General features: G+C 41.6%; 1 protein-coding gene across 1 annotated transcript in view; it reads right to left on the bottom strand.

Moving 5' to 3' along the window:
- Nucleotides 1–22,450, bottom strand: part of LOC311239456 (CREB-regulated transcription coactivator 1-like) — a gene marked incomplete at its 5' end in the record, with an annotated part of 140,486 nt that overhangs the window by 73,108 nt on the left and 44,928 nt on the right. The window contains 3 exon segments of the mRNA XM_084327764.1: nt 1,558–1,635; nt 2,443–2,561; nt 6,237–6,415. Coding sequence (XP_084183890.1) covers nt 1,558–1,635; nt 2,443–2,561; nt 6,237–6,415 — 376 coding nt within the window.

Genomic DNA, 22,450 nt, shown 5'->3' on the forward strand with positions numbered 1-22,450 from the left:
GCTATTGCATACATATTTGTGTTTTATTACACGTACTGTATATGTTCATACATACCAACTATTTCGCCTGTTTTATTCTCCACCAATCGATCATCCATAGCAACACTACTATCACCGACATCCAAGAAGGGCCCCTTGAACGGCCCTTCTAAGGTTTCTCTCCTCCACATTGCCTGTGGTGCTTTTTTACTATTGCTAGGTTTTTAGTGAGTTTTTCCTTACCTTTGCCGGGGTATGTCTGGGAGGGTTGCATTTATTTATTTTACATTTATTTTGGATTTCATGGTGGGTTTTTTGTTCTTGATTTAGTGTGATGTTTCTTCTTGACTTGTTTAAAGAAGACTTGTCCAGCCCATGGGGACATTAACGTGTGATTGCGGGCTTTACAAATACATTTGATTCGATTTGATTTGAAAAGAACAAATTATGAAGGACAAGAACTGTACCTTTGAACGGTGTAAAGTAAGTATAGAAGAGGTGGGAGACTTATTGCTGTCCATCAATAATGAGAAACCACTGTGTATTGACAATTTAGATGGAAAGCTACTGAAGATTCTTGCCAATCATATTGCAGCTCCTATTTGCCATATATTTAGCCTTGAGCTTTGGATATAATGTTTGCCCCCAAATCTGGAAAGAAGCTAAAGTCATCCCATTACCTAAGAATGCCAAGAGCCAACCAATAAGCTTTCACCTGTTAACCTGAATAAACTCTTGTTTCATCTGTAAATGTCTTTCTATTGTCATGTTTATATGTTATGTGTTTGACCCCAGAAAGAGTAGTTGATGTCCTGCATCAGCTAATGGTGATACTAATAAAATCATAAATCATGTTGTCATATTGGTTGCAAAGCAAACTACTTAAGGTAACCAAGGAACCAGTAAAATATGTCTTACTTGATTGGGTTTCACTCATCAGCCTACCATAACCATTTCAATTTAACCTCTTAAATCTGGATTTAGTACCACCAGGCGCCCGTTACAGGGCAGCAAAGACCGTGAATGAAATCTACTGTAAGTACAGTTACTTTTGTATAATGTTCTTAGCTCAGCCATTTTTTAACGGATTGCGACGTGTTTTTTCTAGACGTTCACAAAAAGGTAAAGAAACAATATACATTGTATTTTATGGAAATCACATTGAGGTTTGTTCGACCCGTGAGATATAAATATATTCTTAGGACTACAGCGATTTCATGAGTGCTTCTTCTTCTTGCGTCAAAATCGTCAGTTTTCCGGTGCAATGCGCGGAGATTTCTATAAGCTAAAATATACACTTTGTATATTGTATAAAATATACACTTTGACTGCTGTTTTGATGGGGTTAGGGTCTTTACTATTGGCTATATTTGAAAAAGAAACGCAACATTACTTAATACGGACTGTATTGATCTATTTATGACGTGAAATAAATCTCGTACTGGTACCGGGCCGATCGCTTAATGATATAATGATAAGCACTTGTTATTTGGCTACCATCACCTGTTTTAGTTTGCCTAACAAGATGTCTGCCATGATGATGTATTTGAACGTGAGTGAATGGGGTAAGTCACTCACCGACTGGGACGAGGGCTGCTGGCTGAAGAAGACATACTGGCACAGCTGCTGCTCCAGAGACATGGCGTTAATGGCCGCCTGGTGGGACAACACAGCAGCAGACAAGACGTTCATTCATTCATTCTATCACTCTTTCATTAATGAAATGGTTCAGTTGTGGCTTTAATGGCCAACTGGGTGGGAGGACACAGCAGCAGACAACACAGAAGGATAGTTGGTTCATTCATTCATGCAGTTATTTTATGTAACACTCTGTTATTTATTGAAATGTTCAGTCATTCATTCATTCATTCCCTTTATGTAACACTCTTATTTATTGAAAGGTTCAGTCATTCATCATTAATTGACTTGGTGTAGAATTCTTCCAACCACTCACTCACTGACTCACTGACTCTAATGATTCATTCACACCTAAACAGGATTATCTACTCAGTAGATAATTACAAGGGGAGCTGTTAACAAGGGGATGAAATAATTATGTCATCAGTAAGGTGAGGCAACACACTTACATAACATGTGTGTTATGTGTGTGTGTGTGTGTGTGTGTGTGTGTGTGTGTGTGTGTGTGTGTGTGTGTGTGTGTGTGTGTGTGCGTGTGTGTCTGTGTCTGTGTCTGTGTAATTTTGTGTCAAAGAACATACTTTGGATGGAGTTGTAAACATGGCGTTTGTTAACTTAAGAAGAAATACAATTTGCAGAAGATTACGTGATTGGCTGATTGACTGCCTGGTTGGTTGATGAGGGCAAAACACTAAGAGCAAGCTCTCTTGCCCTATTTACAGACATACAATATATATTTCAAAGTATAGAGAAAGTGCATAATCATTTACTAAAATACGCAAATGTTGAAGGTGTATCATAAATAATAATGGTAATATAATGTACCTGAGAGAGAGGGAGAGGTGGGGACAGGGTTGGTGAGAGCTGCAGGGCCTGGTGGGAGTCTCCTGCATTCAGAATGAGAGGAACCATGTCGTCAAGACCAGTCTGCATCACCATGGTTACTGTGGGCACCAATCAGACACAATGAAAACAAACTTTTAACTAGATCCAGGACAACTCGTTTTAGATACACCCCATGCCAGGATAAACGTGACATTTCCATTAGTTATTATGTACAGATGGAGCACATTTAGGGGAACAATCAAATGAGATGCATTGTGTTTGATTAAATCTCTGCATCGGTAGTTTGAAAACTGACATTAACCCTTTCACTACCACTCTACAGAATGTTAACCTTCTGTAGCGTGGCTGTGAAAGGGTTAACCCTTTGTCGTGTGGCAGTGAAAGGGTTAAGTAGGATGCTGTACATTCAGAAACATTTAAAATGAGACAAGGCTGTACCTGACCTGACCCGCCTGACGGTCTGTTACACAGAACCATCTGGGAAGTCGTCCTCTGAAACCGTTTGGGCCGAATAGGAACAGCGCCGGAAAAAACACTTGGCAGAGTATCTTTGCCCATATCTACCAGCAGTTGCTCGAAGTACACGGACTGGTCCAAACCACTGTGATTTGGGCACAAGCGCCTAAGTCTGACGAGATGGATTCTCGTGTGATTTCTTTTCTTTTTTCTTTACTTTTCTACTGTACTATAATTTGATTGCCTATATTTATTTATTCTACTATTACCATGCCCATACCTGTACCTCCTCTCCCCCCATGCTGCTACTATGATGCCTGAATTTCCCCAAGGGGATCAATAAAGGAATATCTCATCTTATCTTATCTCATCTCATGATCTCACTAAAGCCAGCCGCCATGGAAGGTTAGTATAATAAAACAGAATCATACAAGGCTATAAGTTGATTTTCAAAGTTCATTATTAAAAAGTCTCATGGCTGTGGCAAGAGTAAAACATTTCAGACTATTCATTCTGGCAGCTATGCATAAGAGTTCATTTTGGTTCCTAAGGAGCCTTCCTAAGGTGGTTCAGGGGATGATTTGACTTAAACATGTCATTAATAAGCCTTCTCTCGCCTTGACTGCAGGGTAGGAAGCCCGTGCATCGGACCTGTCTCAAACCCTGCCCCTTTTCTTGATCCTCCAATCACAACTGTCGCTTACCTCGGACAAACTTGGTTTGTCCGAGGTAAGCGACAGTTGTGATTGGAGGATCAAGAAAAGAGGGCAGGGTTTGAGATAGGTCTTGGCCCCCGGGTGTGCTGCTTGAAACCACACAGCTCCTTGTTCCCTGCGCCCATCGCCATAGGCAAAGCAACCCTTTTCCTTAAGTTACATGACAAAACTGTTCACTGTTCACTGTTATAGCGCCAACATCTGGCCAAATAGAACCAAACACACTGACTGCACTCCCCTGGGTTCTCAGCAATACATCCACAGAGTGTGATTGATCGAATCAACGATTCTTGAGATAACGCCGCCATCTTGCCAAATGGCACCATATTGGATACTGGACTCCCCTGGGTCCTCAGCATCACATGCGCCGAGCGCGAAGTCGATCGGATGAACGTTTCTCAACATATATGTGCCACGCGCACTCGCGTGCACACACACACACACGCACGCACGCAGAGATTCCTTCCTTTATAGTTAGAAGTTAGATGTTGACCCCTTGTTCTTGAAGTCTCACAGAGATTTGAATCGGTGTTCTCTGGATGGCCACAAAGAACACTGCTGTCAGCCTATAGCTTGAGGGTCTCAAATTGATTTGTATTTAATTCCCATGTCTGATTAATAAATATATATTAACCATGGACATCTGTCTTTGAGCCTAATTGATATTCATTCCACAACAGTATATTCCAAACATGGCCTAATCATTGTGTAGTGGGATAGGTCAGTTCAGTTCAGTTCAGTTCAGTTCAGTTATTTTTTATTTCGGGTTCTGGCCACATAACAACGGTCATTCCATAAATCGCCAAAGTTTTACCAGCTGCTATTGCAGCATTGTCCAATTGTCCGAAAAGGGCTAGGGAGAAGCACTAGGCTTGTCGGGCCCTACCCCTGAAGACTTACGTTTCTTTTTTTTATTTTTTCATTTACATACATACATAGTACATACATATAGTACACATTACAGTACACACATATAGTACACATTACAGTACAGTATAGTATACCTGCAGTATATAATAGTATATAGTACATAATAGTGTATACAGCACATATATAATGTGATATGAGATATATAGTACATGATATATACAATATAATATAGTACCATAATATAATAGTATATACTACAAATATAGTTCAATATAATATACAAATTAATTATAATATGATTATATAATGTAATATGATATAACGTACAATGCAGTATCATACATATTTATTTTTTATTAATATGCAATTAAAGCTCTTCTTCCCTTCTGTACCCTTCTGTATCAAAAATAGATTTGATAGTCAGCCTTTTTGGAAACCTTCTACACTTGAAATCTACTTTGTGCGCACTGTGGAGTCGATTTAAATTGTCTAGTCAGCTTGTACAGACAGGAGCTCGACCCCATTGACGTTGCATTAGTTTGTGGCTACCTAGCCGGAGCTAGCATGGATGGTGCTGAGAAACGACTCTACCGATCAACATCATCACTGGTGAGCGGCAAATAGGCCTCTTTAATTCCTCCCCAACAAAAACACATGACACAATAACTTAAATAAAATATATGATTGTGTATACAGTACATCTGAAGCAGCTACTGTATCAGCAGCAGTGTTTGTAACTAGCTTGTGCCTGTAAGAGATGTATTTTTAATGTCATATTAATATTAAATTATAATGAATAAATTAGATGTTTCTTTTGTTGAGTGACATTCTATACAGTCTCTCTCTCAGTCCCCCTCTCTCCCCCCCTCTCTCGCTCCCTCTCTCTCTCTATATATTGATATAGACAAAAGTCCTTGTGATTATTGTGATATTTATTTCCTTCCACATGGCCCAGGTGTACTGGTGGTGTGTTACCTTGTGTGTTGGCCAGGTGTACTGGTGGTGTGTTACCCTGCGTGTTGGCCAGGTGTACTGGTGGTGTGTTACCTTGTGTGTTGGCCAGGTGTACTGGTGGTGTGTTACCTTGTGTGTTGGCCAGGTGTACTGGTGGTGTGTTACCTTGTGTGTTGGCCAGGTGTACTGGTGGTGTGTTACCTTGTGTGTTGGCCAGGTGTACTGGTGGTGTGTTACCTTGTGTGTTGGCCAGGTGTACTGGTGGTGTGTTACCCTGCGTGTTGGCCAGGTGTACTGGTGGTGTGTTACCCTGTGTGTTGGCCAGGTGTAGTGGTGGTGTGTTACCCTGTGTGTTGGCCAGGTGTACTGGTGGTGTGTTACCTTGTGTGTTGGCCAGGTGTACTGGTGGTGTGTTACCTTGTGTGTTGGCCAGGTGTACTGGTGGTGTGTTACCCTGCGTGTTGGCCAGGTGTACTGGTGGTGTGTTACCTTGTGTGTTGGCCAGGTGTACTGGTGGTGTGTTACCCTGTGTGTTGGCCAGGTGTACTGGTGGTGTGTTACCCTGCGTGTTGGCCAGGTGTACTGGTGGTGTGTTACCTTGTGTGTTGGCCAGGTGTACTGGTGGTGTGTTACCCTGTGTGTTGGCCAGGTGTACTGGTGGTGTGTTACCCTGCGTGTTGGCCAGGTGTACTGGTGGTGTGTTACCCTGCGTGTTGGCCAGGTGTACTGGTGGTGTGTTACCCTGCGTGTTGGCCAGGTGTACTGGTGGTGTGTTACCCTGTGTGTTGGCCAGGTTCCCGGTGCTGTTGGAGGTGGTAGCAGCATCTTCTGGGTCCAGCGGTGTGGGCAGCGGGGGAGGGAACTGGATGTTGGTGAGATCCGGTAGAGAGCCGCCGGTGTTATGGGCCACAGGGAACAGGGAAGCGACAAACTCCTGGTCTGGAGAGGGGAATATACTGGAGGAGAGGAATATACAGTAGAGCTGTCACTGTGTGATACCAAGGTTTTACCATAATGTACTTAATACTATGAAAATAACATGAATATACAGTACAGCTGTCACTGTGTGATACCAGTTTTAACATAATGTACTTAATACTAAAGTATGAAAATAACATGAATATACAGTACAGCTGTTATTGTGCGATACCACAGGTTTACTATAATGTACTTAATACTAAAGTATGAAAATAACATGAATATACAGTACAGCTGTCACTGTGATACCAGTTTTAACATAATGTACTTAATACTATAAAAATAACATGAATATACAGTAGAGCTGTCACTGTGTGATACCACAGTTTTAACATAATGTACTTAATACTATGAAAATAACATGAATATACAGTACAGCTGTCACTGTGTGATACCAGTTTTAACATAATGTACTTAATACTAAAGTATGAAAATAACATGAATATACAGTACAGCTGTTATTGTGCGATACCACAGGTTTACTATAATGTACTTAATACTATGAAAATAACATGAATATACAGTACAGCTGTTATTGTGTGATACCACAATTTTAACATAATGTACTCAATACTATGAAAATAACAAGGGGAGGGGAATATGATTCAGGAATATGATTCGGCTCAACGAAAAGAGGCCATCAAAAATCAATTGGAACTTGAAAAATTAATCTTAAAATTGGAATCTGAATATAAACGTTCCTGGGCTAATAATTTGGCAAAACAACTAGATGCCGCCCGTTCAGCAAAACAAGCTAAGTCCACCATCTACGCTGCAAAGCACCAGTTCTATGAATCGGGAAACAAACCCGGTCGACTTTTGGCTCGACTGGCTAAAGGTAAACAGAATTCTAACACAATAACCTCCCTCAAAGATGACAACGAAGTTAGCCATCACACCTCTAAGGATATAAATAGAATTATGAAATCCTTTTATCAAAAGTTATACTCTTCGGAGTGTGGAACCTCGGACCAGCAGAGGAAAGACTTTCTTGATAAAATAACATTTCCATCACTATCTGAAGAACAGAGAGTGTCTCTCTGTAAAGATATAACAGAGGAAGAAATACTCAAAACGATAAAAACCCTTAAAGGGGGTAAGGCCCCAGGCCCGGACGGCTATGGCCCAGAATTCTATAAAAAATTAGTAAGGTTATAGTCGGACCTCTGAGAGAGATGTATGCAGACTCATTACAAAGAGGCAGTCTTCCCCAAACTCTGAACTTGGCTAATATATCTCTCATCCTTAAAAAATACTCTCCAAATTATTAGCAAGGAGGATAGAGGGACTGCTGCCTCTGATAATAAACCCAGACCAGTCAGGTTTTGTACAAGGCCGACACTCCATTGCAAACGTGAGGCGGTTATTGAATGTTATACAGTACTCTAATCAGCTGAGACACAAAGCGCTAGCAGTGTCACTCGATGCGCAGAAAGCTTTTGATAGAGTAGAATGGCGGTATTTGTTCGACGTCATGGAGAGATATGGACTTGGAGGGGATTTCCTTAAGTGGATTCAAACCATCTACCACTCTCCCATGGCCTGTGTCCTTACCAATGGTACCTGCTCTGAGCCTTTCCCCTTGGCAAGAGGCACAAGACAAGGGGACCCCCTAAGCCCATTACTGTTTGCCGTCGCACTCGAACCGCTAGCAGAGGCTATCCGGTGTCATCATGAAATTGAGGGGGTCTCACTCATGACAGGGGGCACCCCCCACAAAATAGCTCTATATGCAGATGACATTATACTGTTTCTGTCCTCCCCGAAGAGGTCAGTGCCTACTGTCCTCTCAATTGTTAAAGACTTCGGCACTATCTCAGGCTACAAAATTAACCAAAGTAAATCTGAGGCAATGCCACTAGGAACCCTGACCCAATCAGACATCCCAGATAATTTTCCCTTTAAATGGACTACGTCAGGATTCACATATCTTGGCATTAAAGTCTCTCCCAACTTAAAAGATATGGCAAGTCTGAATCTGGCTCCAATCACCACAGCGGTTAAGAGAGATCTGGAACGGTGGCATGACCTCCCACTATCGGTCATGGGACGGGCTAGTCTAATAAAAATGAACATTCTACCCCGCCTTCTATACCCCTTACAAATGCTTCCCATATGGGTATCCAAAAAAGATGTTAAAGATCTGAAGAAGGCTTTTTCTAAGTTAATTTGGCATGGAAAGAGACCCAGGCAAAGATTTAAAATCTTGCAGCTACCAACCAGTAAAACGGGCCTTGCCATGCCAAATATACTCTTCTATAACTGGGCCTGTCACGCTCGTTACATCTGGGAATGGCTACAACTTGTACAAGCCTATCTACACAATAAGAACTGTGTGGAAGATTCATAGGGAGATACGAGGCAATCCAATTATCTATAAGTCTATCAGAGTGTGGCGACAGATTACCATCTACACAGGGAGAGGAGACCTAAGGTCATTGCTAATACCAATCTCTAGCAACCATGAATTTGCACCTGGGCGCAGCTCGGCCATCTTTAAGACCTGGCACTCACTAGGGCTTCGTGTATTGGGGGATCTGTTTAGGGATGGTGTGTTGATGTCGTTTCAGCAATTGCAAACACAATTTAACCTCCCAAGAGAAAACATTTTTGGTTTCTTGCAAATACGACATTTTATTAACTCACTACAGCTGCCAACGCCAATGGGCTCCCTTTACAGTAAAACAGAGAATTTCTCACATTTCATCTCAGCGTTTTACTCACTGCTGTACTCACTGGACTCCCAGGAGTTACCATCCCTCCGCAAATTGGAAAGAGATTTTAACAGTGAATATATTGAAGACGACTGACAAGAGGCCATTGACTCAGTTAAAAAGGTTTATACTTGTAACAGACTAAGAGAAACACAATATAAAATTCTTCACAGATTACACATCACACCTGTGTTACTAAACAAAATGGACCGTTCAATATCTCCTTTATGTTCGAAATGTCAAACAGATCTGGGCACCTACTATCACTACTTTTGGGAATGTAAGTGTTTATCCAGGTTCTGGGGCCAAGTGGCACGTGAGTTAAGCGACATTTTCAAGGTGAAAATAAAGAAGGATCCGGGAGCTTTTTTACTGGGACTCCCATCAAAGGAAATTAATTTGACACCCTTACAATTCAAACTATTTGATAAACTTCTACTTTCAGCCCGGAAATGCATTCTGATAAACTGGATTAAGGATAAGCCTCCATCTATACAAATGTGGTATAGAGAGATCTTCGGTGTGCTACCCCATGAAAGACTCTGTGCAATGCCCAATGCCCCATTGTATGGACAGACTTAGGACAGAAAAAAATATATATGTATGTCTACATGTGAATGGGCTTGAGGCAAGTGCAATACTGTACAGTGCCTGTCTGGGTTAGCTTTCCTTTCCTTTCCTTGTTTTTCTTTTTGATTTGTTTTTGCTTGCATATGGTGTGGATGACGGCATAGATGAACTGGAGGACCCCCCCCCCCCCTTTTGTCCCAATGTGTGTTTTTGTAATGTAAGTAACTGTATGTGAAAAATCTTTTAAAAAACCAATACAAATATCAAAAGTAAAGGAATATGATTCCTGAGTACAGGAATATACAGTAGAGCTGTACGATACCCCAGTTTTATACTCAATATTATTAACCTGTTAAGCTGTAAGGTCCCCCAATTGGGGGACCCTGCTTTTCTTTATCATAAATCAATCAATAGAGACCGTATTAGATCCCCAATTATCATATAATGGGGTATCATTGGAAAGCCACACTCATTGCCTACAACTCTGTCAAAATCTTTTCGAGATCGCCAAATGATTGACGGAGCTAGAGCCCCGGGAGTCGGGGGTGGTAATGTGTACTTTGGCGCACGCCTCACATATCGGCATGTAACTCGAGAACCGCTGAACGGATTTTGTCACCTGAAAGGGCAATCGACAGACAACAAATAGGGCTTTGATACTATCTATATATTGTATTAAAAGAAATGCATACCCGAGCCGCTAGAGGTCGGCAAAGTGGCGCATCGCGAATCGTCCTCATGAGGGCCCACTTGGATGTTAAAGGGGAACTCCACTTTTTTTGGAAATTAGCTTATTTAACATCTTCCCTGGAGTTAGACAAGAAGATGCATACCTTTTTTGTCTCTGTGCATGCATTTTAGCTTTGGGAATAGACGCTCCGTTAGCATAGCTTAGCTTCATCACTGGAAGTGAGGCAGGACAGTAGCCTTACAGTGCCTTACAGTGTATTGCAAGGTCTGACATTGACCAAACTTGATATGCATGACCTTGGTGGGCTCTAGGTCAACTCCTGAAAAGGGGGTCAATGTCAGACCTCGCAATCAAAAGTTAGGGGGCGCACTGAAATTATGGCAAGGGTTATTAGCCCCCTAACTTTTGATTGCAAAGTCTGACATTGACCCCCTTTTCAGGAGTTGACCTAGAGCCCACCAAGGTCATGCATATCAAGTTTGGTCAATGTCAGACCTTGCAATACACTGTAAGGCACTGTAAGGCTACTGTCCTGCCTCACTTCCAGTGATGAAGCTAAGCTATGCTAACGGAGCGTCTATTCCCAAAGCTAAAATGCACGCACAGAGACAAAAAAGGTATGCATCTTCTTGTCTAACTCCAGGGAAGATGTTAAATAAGCTAATTTCCAAAAAAAGTGGAGTTCCCCTTTAAGAGGTTTAATTTTTTTTTGTTGCCAAGAGTAAATACCTTAACCCTATCAAAACAGCAGTCAAAGTGTATATTTTCATTTTTACCGATGTTTTATATGATTTACGGAAAATAAGAATTTATCGTAAAAATGCTAATTATATCTTTTATCGTAAAACCGCGAGGAAATGACTAAATCCAGATTTAACACTGCCATTGAAAAGAGGAGCCTTTCCCTATCCATATATGTATGATTTGGCCATAATAAGGTCAAGTTCAAGGTCAAATATGAATATTTTTTTTATCCACTTTTTCTCCCATTTTTCTATTTTTCTCCCATCCCAATTTCGTATCGTCCAATTCAACCCTCCCCTGTCTTTGAACGCTGTTTCATGCCTCCCACAAGCCGGCTGCAATGTGGACTAAGTCATACATAGCACGAGTCCCCTCCGATACTCGAGGTAACAGCAGTCGCATCTTTCCACCTGCGCGGCTCGATCTTTCAGCGTCGGGGGTCTGGGCTTTGGAGGGGCCCCGCCCCCGTCGCTTCCTGATTCTACTGCGCAGGCGCACCAACCGACCTGTAGGAGTCGCTGTCCACAACGCCCGATCCCCACCCATCAGTTTCCCTCCCCCTAATACTGCCAATGTGTATTAGTGCGGACGACCAGCTAAACTGAAAGCAATGTGGAGCGCTGGGCTCGAACAAGGAGATGATCTGTTTGAGCCAAGCCTCCAGTATTCATGGTGAGCGCCTTGCACACTGCACCACGTAGCCGCCCCAAGGTCAAATATGAATTTATAATTAAAATTGATTATAATTTATTACTGTATCTACAAATCCTTCTGTTTAATCATCTTCCCTTTATTAATTTGCTTAGATTTTTTTGTACACTTGATCTCAAGAAGGTGCTGAATGAGCTCAGTGAGCGAAATTTCTTGCGGCGCAATTATAACATGGTGTTATTCACCGGCACAGATGCAAAATAAAATCATAATTTATATTCTCCTTTTTTTTATTACAATTTACTCAAGCCTAGTAACAGACACAATATTTCTGACACTGGGAATACATATCAGGTCCCTAGATGTTCCTAGATACCAAGAACATGCAAATTGACCTTGTAGAAGTGGAGCAATCTTCCATTTACTTAGGCATGTACTGTACCTTTAGGCACAATTTCTGAAAATAGGGCTACAGCTTAATAGGCTAAAGTATTGAGTAGCCTATATCATATTGAGTTTATCCTAGAGGACAGGAATATACAGTAGAGCTGTTATGATACTGTACCACCGTTTTATTATTAAAGTAAGATTTAATTGGCACCATTCAAATACTAAAACATCTAAGTAAGATTTAATTGGCACCATTAAAATACTAAAACATCCAAGTAAGATTTAATTGGCACCATTAAAATACTAACACATCTAAGTAAGATTTAATTGGCACCATTAAAATACTAAAATATCTAAGTGAGATTGAATTGGCACCATTAAAAGACAAAATTATCTAAGTAAGATTTAATGCATTTCGCCTCCTCTTCTTTTCCTTTTTCTTGTATGTTTTCTTGTTTGGGGAACCTTTGTCTCTTTTCTACACCCTCCATTGTATTGACTATACAATACTATACTAGACCAAGTAGTAACACAACACCAAGTAGCATCCATAGTAAGTTTGACACTCCTTTCAACACTTCATTATGTCAGAATGTGTTGGTATGATAGGCATCCCTGGTATGACAGGGATTGGTATAACAATATGTTGGTAGTTAAGGTGCAGCAGTGGCTCAGGAGGTGGAGCGGTTGTCTGGTCATCTGAAAGTATCCAGGTCGATCCCGGCAGCATGTCCAAGTGTCCTTGAACAAGACGCTGAAGCCCTAACTGCTCCTAATGAGCAGGTTGGCTCCTTGCATGGTTGTCTCCAACGTCAGTGTGTATGTGTGTGAGTGAATACGAGACATAAGTCATTAGGCGCTTTGGATAAAAGCCATATATAAATGCCATTTACCATTTACAGTAGTTATGGAAAAACTACGCAATAAAACAGAGCTTGTGTTTTCAGTTCCGCTGTAGCAGATAGTTCAGTGATTTACTCAAGAACACTGACGGTAGACACACAGGCCTTCACTGGGATCGAACCTGACGTTCCGGTTCCATTTGTCTTGCCAACTTAGTTACAGTATATCCAATGGTATTCTCAAACTACGGGGGTAGGTGACAGCGCATTGGAAAGTAAAAAAAAAAAGTTTAAAATAAATGTATAATTTTTTTTTATGTTCTGGCAACATATTTTGGCTAAATATGCCTCGTTTTATAAATGTGTATTGATAACATAGTGCTGTAATTACATTTTCTAATAAATATGCATGATCAAGTTCAACAACGTGTGCTTTTATTTTGATATTCCTTAATTCCATGTTGAAATTACGCAATACATTAACTCAGCGCCATCGCTTAATGCACCAGAGGGCGCTAGAACGCCATCGCTTTAATCAATGGGGAGACTGCGAGATTTGCGAGTGCTTAAAATATATCTTATATTATAGCTATGGGTCTAATACACCCGTCGATTGTCAGTGAGTTGCTTCCAGTCAACATGCACAAAACAGATTGTTTTTTCATCTGTACATTTCCGTTTTATACCGTTTTGAATATGAGTATAGTTTGTGATTCTTAGTAATCCCAGGAAAAGACGTGATAATAGCCCTTTAGTGGAATACACTAAACACTAGGGGTGTAACGGTACGTGTATTCGTCCCGCAAATTTACGGTACTGCCGTCACGGTGAGGTACGCGCAGCCATACGAAGAATACGTCGCATAATAAAGGTGAAAGTAGGGTGCACTTGCACATTTGACAAATCTATGCTCAATATCTTTACTTTACTTTACACTGGCTTACATTGATCTTTAACGTTGAATATTAAGCTTGTATTGCCAAATGTAGATGATGAATAAAACGTTAAAGCTTGCTTAGGCATGGTGACAAGCGGACAGAATTAACAACACGCACTGACACTCTGCACTCGGCTCTCCCCTCCACCCTTCCTGTTTTCTACAGCCTGTGTCCCTAAAACAAAACCATCCATGATGAATTAATTAAATGTTTGTAACACAGCAGGGTCATTACAATTTTGCAGTTTTCTTTAGTTTCCTTGTTCGCCCAATAATGGTAATTATTGGAAAGACACACACACTCACACGTCAACTTTCTCCCGCGGACCGCGGACTCTCACAGCTGTTAAAAAAAGAAAAAAAAGCACTACAGTACATACCACCAGATCATCTGAGCTCCTCTCCAGTTGCTGCTACTGTGTTTAAATCCAAAATATTGATAAATCCTCCTTGTTGTGTAAACATGTCATCTGTTCTCTTCTTCAGTGAAAGTGAAACTAAGTTGTTGCATAAGTTGTTAAAACCTGTTCCACCCCACGGGGTCGGTACCGACCCTTAAATGACATTATGATCATATATCCATATTTATCAGAGTGATGCAAAAAATTTGTGATTTTAAAATCAAACGTTTTCAAGTATTAACATCACTAACATGTCACAAAAGCATGTAGAATGTATATTATCATCAATACGTTAGTTTAGCAATAGGTTAAAAGTGTCATTATATCGTTTTACCTTCTCGATTTGCTGAAGTCTATCGGGAGGATGGCGACCATTTTGAAAATTTGAACCATGGGAATTGTAGTTTTTTTGCTGCCATTTTGTGGCGGGGATGCATAGCTGCCGATCAGCGTTGGAATTTTTCCGAACTACATTTCCCTTCAAGTTCTATGGGGGTTGAAAGTTCAGAGTTGAATTATGAATATGTCAATAACTGGTATTATTCGCGATAATAAGCCACAAAAGGTAAAGTTTTTGACAAATATTGAAACGCAGTTAGTTTCTCCTCCCTATTGTTAGCATGTAGGAACAATTATATCTGAAATTAGTTTCAAAACGGTTGCACTGTGGGGGAAATAAAAAAGTACAGTCGATTACAGTAGATATGATTATCTGTTATTATGCACACCTGGTGATACTAAATCCAAATTGAACTCGGGCATTTGAAAGATACTATATGTATATATATATAAATGTGCGAATTGGCTATAATAAAGTAATGTATGAGCATCTATTCTATATTCTATAATAATATTTCAAATTGCATTGGTCCAGATGGGAGAATTCAGTACTGTACAGGGCCCGTGAGCGGATCGGCGCGGGCGAGAAATCCGCTCTTCGCTCTAGACGGCTTGTTCCGCTCCGCTAATCGCTCATGTTGACCCCGCCCCCAAGTCGCTCTCCGCTCGCTCACCGCTCACCTTGAATCGAGCGCTCCCCGCTCCACATCGCTCGGCAGAATATTTTTAAATTTTTTTGGAGCATGATGTAAATTTGCTTGATTTGATCAAACTACAACAGTCTACACCCCCTGGGCCCCTTAACAATTGTTTGTATTGAGCCGTATTGTAATTGTACCCATTCTGCAATGTTAAATAACGTTGTTTATCCATTCACTAGCTCTACTAAGCGATGATAGCTAGCCTAGCCACAATGCTATGGTCGCTGCCATTCACGTTAGCATGTAACGTGAATGGCGGCATATACTTTTTCTAACAGGATGTGAGTGACGGTTCACCCTTCTCATTGGTTGAAAATGGCCTTCATGTTTGTACATCGCCACCTGTTGCTTTGGCATTGTACTACATGTATATTACATCAGTGTTAAACCACTGTGAGTGGCCCGGAGTGAATTGGAGCGGAGGAGAACTCTCGCTCCGGACGTCGCGCCCGACCCATTTTAAAACCCACTCCGTCGCTCACGTCAAAACCGCCCGCTCCGCTCCCCGCGCCGCACATGGCCTGGTACTGTATCTACAGAACCTTCGGTTTTATCATCTTCCCTTCATTAATTTCCTTCGATTTTTTGTACACATGATCTCAAGAGGGTACTGAACGAGGTCAGTGGCAGTTTTTTAAGTTTGGTCATTATTATCATGGTGTTATTCACTGTCAAAGATGCAAAGAAAAATCATAATTCATATTCTCCTTTGTTTCATCACAATTTAAGCAAGCCTAGTAATAGACACAATATTTCTGACACTGTGAATACATTCCCTGAGGTCCATAGATGTACCTAGATACCAAGAATATGCAAATAGCCCTTGTAGAAGTGGAGCAATATTCCATTTACCTAGGTATACATTTTATGCAGATTTTCACTTGGGGTGGAACAGGTTAAAGGGGCAGTAGGCAATTAATTTACTCAGTGAACAAGGATTGAACAATGAACAATCGTAACAACCATCAAATGCACTCACAGCACACACATCCACACGCAAACACTCACTTTAAACAAACAACTCACTGCAGCACCCACTTTAGAACACCTAAACACACTTTATATTTATTGGCAAAGAATTTGCACTACAACCCATATACCTCATTACACCTTACTGTAAATTGTACCTAAATGAAACAATTTAGGAGCACACAAAGAAATTTAGGAGCACACAAAAATATTTAGGAGCACAGTGAAAATATTTCAAGTAACAGAGTTTATTTTTAAATTTTTTAAATAAATGTATATTTGTACTGTGCGTGCATGTGCAAACGGGAACGGGACACACATCTGTGCAATAGCACATACCACCAAAGTCACTGGCCCACTGTGTGCGTGTGTGTGTATCTGCGTGTGCAAACGGGAATTGGACACAGACATTTGAACTATTAAGTGATTAATGCCTACTGTGGCAACGTTGTAGCCAACAACTAGGCCTAATAAAAAAGGCAGTGACATTAAACAAAAAGGAGACACTGGCATTACCACCAGGGCCATCAGTAGAGGGGACTGTAAGGTGCCTTTTTTCGGTATACTACCTTTGCTAAAACTGTGTTCTCTGTTAAAGGTGGTAACTACTGGAATAGCCTACCAGTTAGAGAGTGCCCCTCAAGACCCATCTTAAACTGCATCTTAAGGCAAACCAGAACTGTGATCATTTTAATCTGATTTAGTTTATGTAACTTGTTTCTTGTTTTTATTGTTGTTTTTATCATTGATTGTCACAATGCTTTTACCCTAATCAGGCTATTTATTTATTGAAAGAGTTTTGCTGTCTCCTGGTGTAAATTAGCTCTTGCTACAACCCTGACTACAGCTCGGCATTCAATACCATAGTCCCCTCCATACTCATAGCCAAGCTCAGGGACCTGGGCTTGAACTATGACCTCTGCCAGTGGGTCTTGGACTTCCTGACTGGCAGACCCCAGGTGGTGAGAGCAGGCAACTGCACCTCCTCATCCATCACCCTCAACATAGGGGCCCCCCAGGGCTGTGTTCTGAGTCCCCTCCTCTACTCCCTGTACACACACGACTGTGTGGCTCAGCGGAGTAGCAATACAATCATCAAATTTGCTGACGACACAGTGGTGGTGGGCCTGATCTCTGCCAACGACGAGAGGGCCTACCTGGAAGAGGTCAAGGTCCTGGCGGGATGGTGCCAGGAAAACAGCCTCTCCCTGAACGTCAGCAAAACAAAGGAGATGATTGTGGACTTCAGGAGGTCGGGGGTCAAGGACTACAGCCCCCTCAGCATCGACGGGGCACCGGTTGAGAGAGTCAACAGCTTTAAGTACCTCGGAGCCTACATATCCGAGGACTTGACATGGACCACACACATTGACAGTGTTGTGAAGAAGGCACGACAACGCCTCTACTTCCTCAGGCGCCTAAGGAAGTTCCAAGTCAGTCAGAAGATCCTTAAGAACTTCTACTCATGTACAATAGAGAGCATCTTGACCGGCAACATCACCTCCTGGTTTGGGAATAGCACTGCACAAGACCGAAGCAGATCCTCCCCCCTGACCGACCTTTCCATCACAGTCGAGAATGCAGCTGTGACCGCGTCCCCGACCGCCAAGAACCTTGGTGTTGTCCTCGACGACCAGTTGAACTTCTCTGCTCACATCGCAGCGACAACCAGAACCTGCCGATTCCTCCTGAGCAACGTCAGAAGGATACGCCCCTTCCTGACAAAAGAAGCCACCCAACTCCTCGTCCAATCAACAGTCATCTCCCGCCTCGACTACTGCAACGCACTGCTCGCTGGCCTCCCGGCCACTGCCACTAAGCCTCTTCAACTCATTCAGAACGCAGCGGCCCGCCTGATCTCAAACCTACCAAAGTCGGCCCATGTCACCCCACTTCTTAGGGACCTGCACTGGCTCCCCATTGCTGCACGAATCCGCTTCAAGGCCCTCGACCTAGCATACCGTGCGGCAAAGGGAACTGCTCCCGCCTACCTCCGGTCAATGGTCTCTAACTACACACCCTCAAGACCCCTACGCTCTGCATCTTCTGGCCGCCTCAGACCTACTCCTATCCAAGCTCCGGGAGGGTCATCAAAGAGAAGTCGCCTATTCTCAGTCCTTGCCCCACAATGGTGGAATGAACTACCCACCCCAGTTAGGACAGCCGAAACACGTCCAATCTTTCGCCGTCGACTAAAGACGCACTTCTTCAACCATTATCTGAAAAAAAAAAAAAAAAAAAAAAATCTAACCCTAACTAACCATACTGTCATGCACTTGTCCTAATAAACTAACCTACACTGTAGCACTCAACACTTTGATGAACATTGTTACTCAGCTGATAGAGTTGTGCTCTTCCTGATGGCTTGTCGTACAGAACTTGTAAGTCGCTTTGGATAAAAGCGTCAGCTAAATGACTAAATGTAAATGTAAATGTACAAAGAGTGACACGTTCAGCCGAACGCACAATTGGAGGGGGGCTCCCCACCCTCCAGAACATTTACAACAAGCGTTGCAAGGGCAAGGCTAAGAGAATCATTAAAGACTCCAGTCACCCGAACAACTGCCTCTTTGAACTGCTGCGGTCAGGCAAGCGATACCGGAGTCTCAAGGCGAGCACAGAAAGACTCAGAAGAAGCTTCTATCCCCAGGCCATCAGGCTGCTAAACGAACAATGAACACTACACAACAACAACCACCAAACGCACATAGCACACACATCCACACGCACACACTCACTTTAAACAAACACACTGTAGCACCCACTCCACACACTTTATAGCACACACCCACTTTAAACAAACACACTGTAGCACCCACTCCCCACACTTTATATTTATTGATGAAGGATTGCACTACAACTCGTACACCTTACTGTAAATTGTACCTAAATTGTACCTCATCCCATTTCTGCTTTGCACTATATAGTACTGTACATTAGTACACTGCATAGTATTGTATATTATATGGTAACTCAGAACATTGTACATATGTCTATACCGAACACTGTGACCTCATTTTCTTCTTCTAAATTACATGCTATACTATGTTATTTGATACTATCTTGTCTAGCACAGTCTCTGGAGCGTAACAGTAAGAAGCATTTTGTATGAAAGTATTCTGTACTTCTGTATGACAACTATTAAAGAAACTTGAAACTTGAAACTTGCATGTTTACATTTTGTATTTTGTACTTGATGTTCATTAACATGTGCTGTCCCTATCAAATCAAACTACTGCTACAAAAGTAACAGTCACTTAACTTTAGCTTTTGCCCCTTTCATGCATACAATGCCTATGTTTTGGCTAGTGTTGCTCTTCTAGAAAAATAATCCTTTCAGGGTTGCCTATTTAAATACTGTACACCTCCAGTACAGAAACATTGTTTATGAGTTTGCGTGTCAGGTAGACCATTGATTGACAGTCGATTCTGCCAATTACGTCACACCGCTTTCACCCACCTCTGCTGTTGATAACGCTAGCCAAGTTAGCACACACACACATACACAGTGGGCCAGTGACTTTGGTGTAGGGGTGTAACAATGCATCGCAATGCATCGATCCTAAGGGGAAAATTCAACTGCATCGATTTGAAACATTTAATGTGTACACAGTGTTATGTTATTGTCATGTCCGTTACAGCCAACACAACGGCATACGCTACTGCATCAACGTTATGATTAACAAAGCAAGGCATTCGTTTTGTTGCATTAACGTTATATTACTATTGCTATCGATAAATCTAGGTGTTCTAAAATCTATTGCTATTGGTAAGACTAGAATAAGTTAACATTAATTTAATGTTACTGTCTCGGAAAACTCTCGCATATCGCAATGGCGGACTTTCAGGAAGTAAAAAAGCGAATGAGAGCTTCCGATTGGTAATTTCCTTTATTTCCCTTGAAACCAGTCACGTCACTCTACTGTGATTGGACCGTTGGCTTGAGTGCAATGTGGGACTTGTAGTTTTTTAACGATTTATCAGCAGAGGGAAAAAAAGCACGACTGAGGCTGTAATCTTCACTCGCACACCGTGCGAGTAATTGATTTTTCCGGTTCACACACACATATTTCTAGGGGCATATGCGAGCAATAATGGTCGCACTGTAGAGCCCTGATATTGTATTGTAACTCAGTTACTTTTCTACTCTGCATTGTACATTGTATATATGTATATATTGTAGGGATGCCCCGATCACGTTTTTTGCCACCGATACCGATCACCGATCGTCGTGATCCATATCGGCCGATACCGATCCGATACGATTGTTTTTGATTAAAAAGAAATTAAAAAATATTTTATATAATTTTTTTTTTTTTTTTTTTATATAATATATATATTATATAATTAGACTTGTACTTGTATTATCTGCGACTGCGAGACATCGCCACCACGCAACAAGTCAAAATGCTCACTATCTGCAAACAGCTCCACTGTCTGTGTGTACTCTAGTAGCCCAGCTCAAAAGGATTCTCCGGCGCTGCAGCGGGACCCCATTGGTAACGTTAAGTGCTTTGGTCGTTTCACATTCAGCAAGCCCTCAGCTCGAATACGCATTAAATCAATGTTATAAGACATTGATATCAAGAGCTATCTGTAGCTACTGCTAGCCGGCTAGATGACGTTAAGACAGAACTTTAGTTCAATGGGACATTTCGTTTTGAACAGTAAACGAACGTCAGCTAACGCAAGCTAACTGAGGTATGAACATGAACTACTAGACTTTCTGGATCATTTGTTGATATCAGGAGCTATCGGTAGCTAGCCGGCTAAATACCGTTAGACAATGCCTACTAAACGTGAATAGTTGACTGGGTAATTTTGTTTAAACAGTAACGATAGCTAGGTAGCTAACGTTAGCGCAGGTCGAATGCAGTGCACTACAGACTCGAGCAGAGGAGCCGCACCTCTTTGTTTACAAACTCGAATATGACTAATTATCGGAATTCACAGATTGCATATTTATACTGAGTATCGGCCGATAACGATCGGTGGCCGATCGATCGGGGCATCCCTAAACACCTTTGTCTACGTACTTGACTTCTATTTTATACTTACTATACTTTATACTTATCTATTTTTATCTAGCACAATCTCTGGAGCAAAACAGAAAGAAGCATTTTATATAAAAGTATTCTGTACTTCTGTATGACAACTAATAAAGAAACTTGAACTTGAAACTTGGATGCCTGAACACAGAATGACACCAGTATCACTGACTACCACGGCAAGCCTATAGAATATTATTCTATTTAATAATAATAATTATAATAAATATATAATAATAATAATAAATATTGTTTTCCTGTTGTACCGAACTCGTACCGAACCGTGACCGCAATACCGAGGTATGTACCGAACCGTGGCTTCTGTGTACCGTTACACCCCTACTAAACACGTTGTAATCTTTCGCCTGATTATCGAATCTTCCTGAAATCAACGCTAGATTATAATTATTATCCTTCCTCGTGCATACATGAAATGGCCCTCGTAGAGCGGCGCTCCCCCCGCCACCTCCTGCACTCAACGGTACACAGCCACACACACACACACAGACAGCTTCGATCGCGGTAGAAAGAAATATCAGATCAACGCAAGATTTTATATATAGAGTCCTTACCTGGTATCTGATGTAATGCAAGAGAAATAATCCAATTATCTGATCGCCATTCCAAATACTGCTCGTGGAGGTCCGTCAGATCGGCCCAGAAAAGAAACTACACCATTTCTAATAGAGTGCAATACCGGCTGGAAGGCGTAGGCGGCGGTATTTGCCCTTTTGCAAGCTCAGACCCATTCCCAATGATAACATCAGGCTGAATGGATGAAAAATTAATGGATATAGCTAATAAAAGAAATAACGATTAGAACCAGAGTTTTCTTGTGATTGGCGCTGAATGAGTTAAGTGTGGGGTCTCCAAAAAAAATCCTAAATAAAATGGGGTCATGGTATGAAAAAGTTTGAGAACCCCTGCAATACTTTTTATGTTGAGAAATATCATGTCTACACAAAAGGACATGCATTACAGTTTAATAGCATACACACAGCTCAATAACTTTTAAT

The sequence above is a fragment of the Notolepis coatsorum genome (assembly GCF_963971535.1).
Source record: "Notolepis coatsorum genome assembly, chromosome: 13".
NCBI lineage: Eukaryota > Metazoa > Chordata > Actinopteri > Aulopiformes > Paralepididae > Notolepis > Notolepis coatsorum.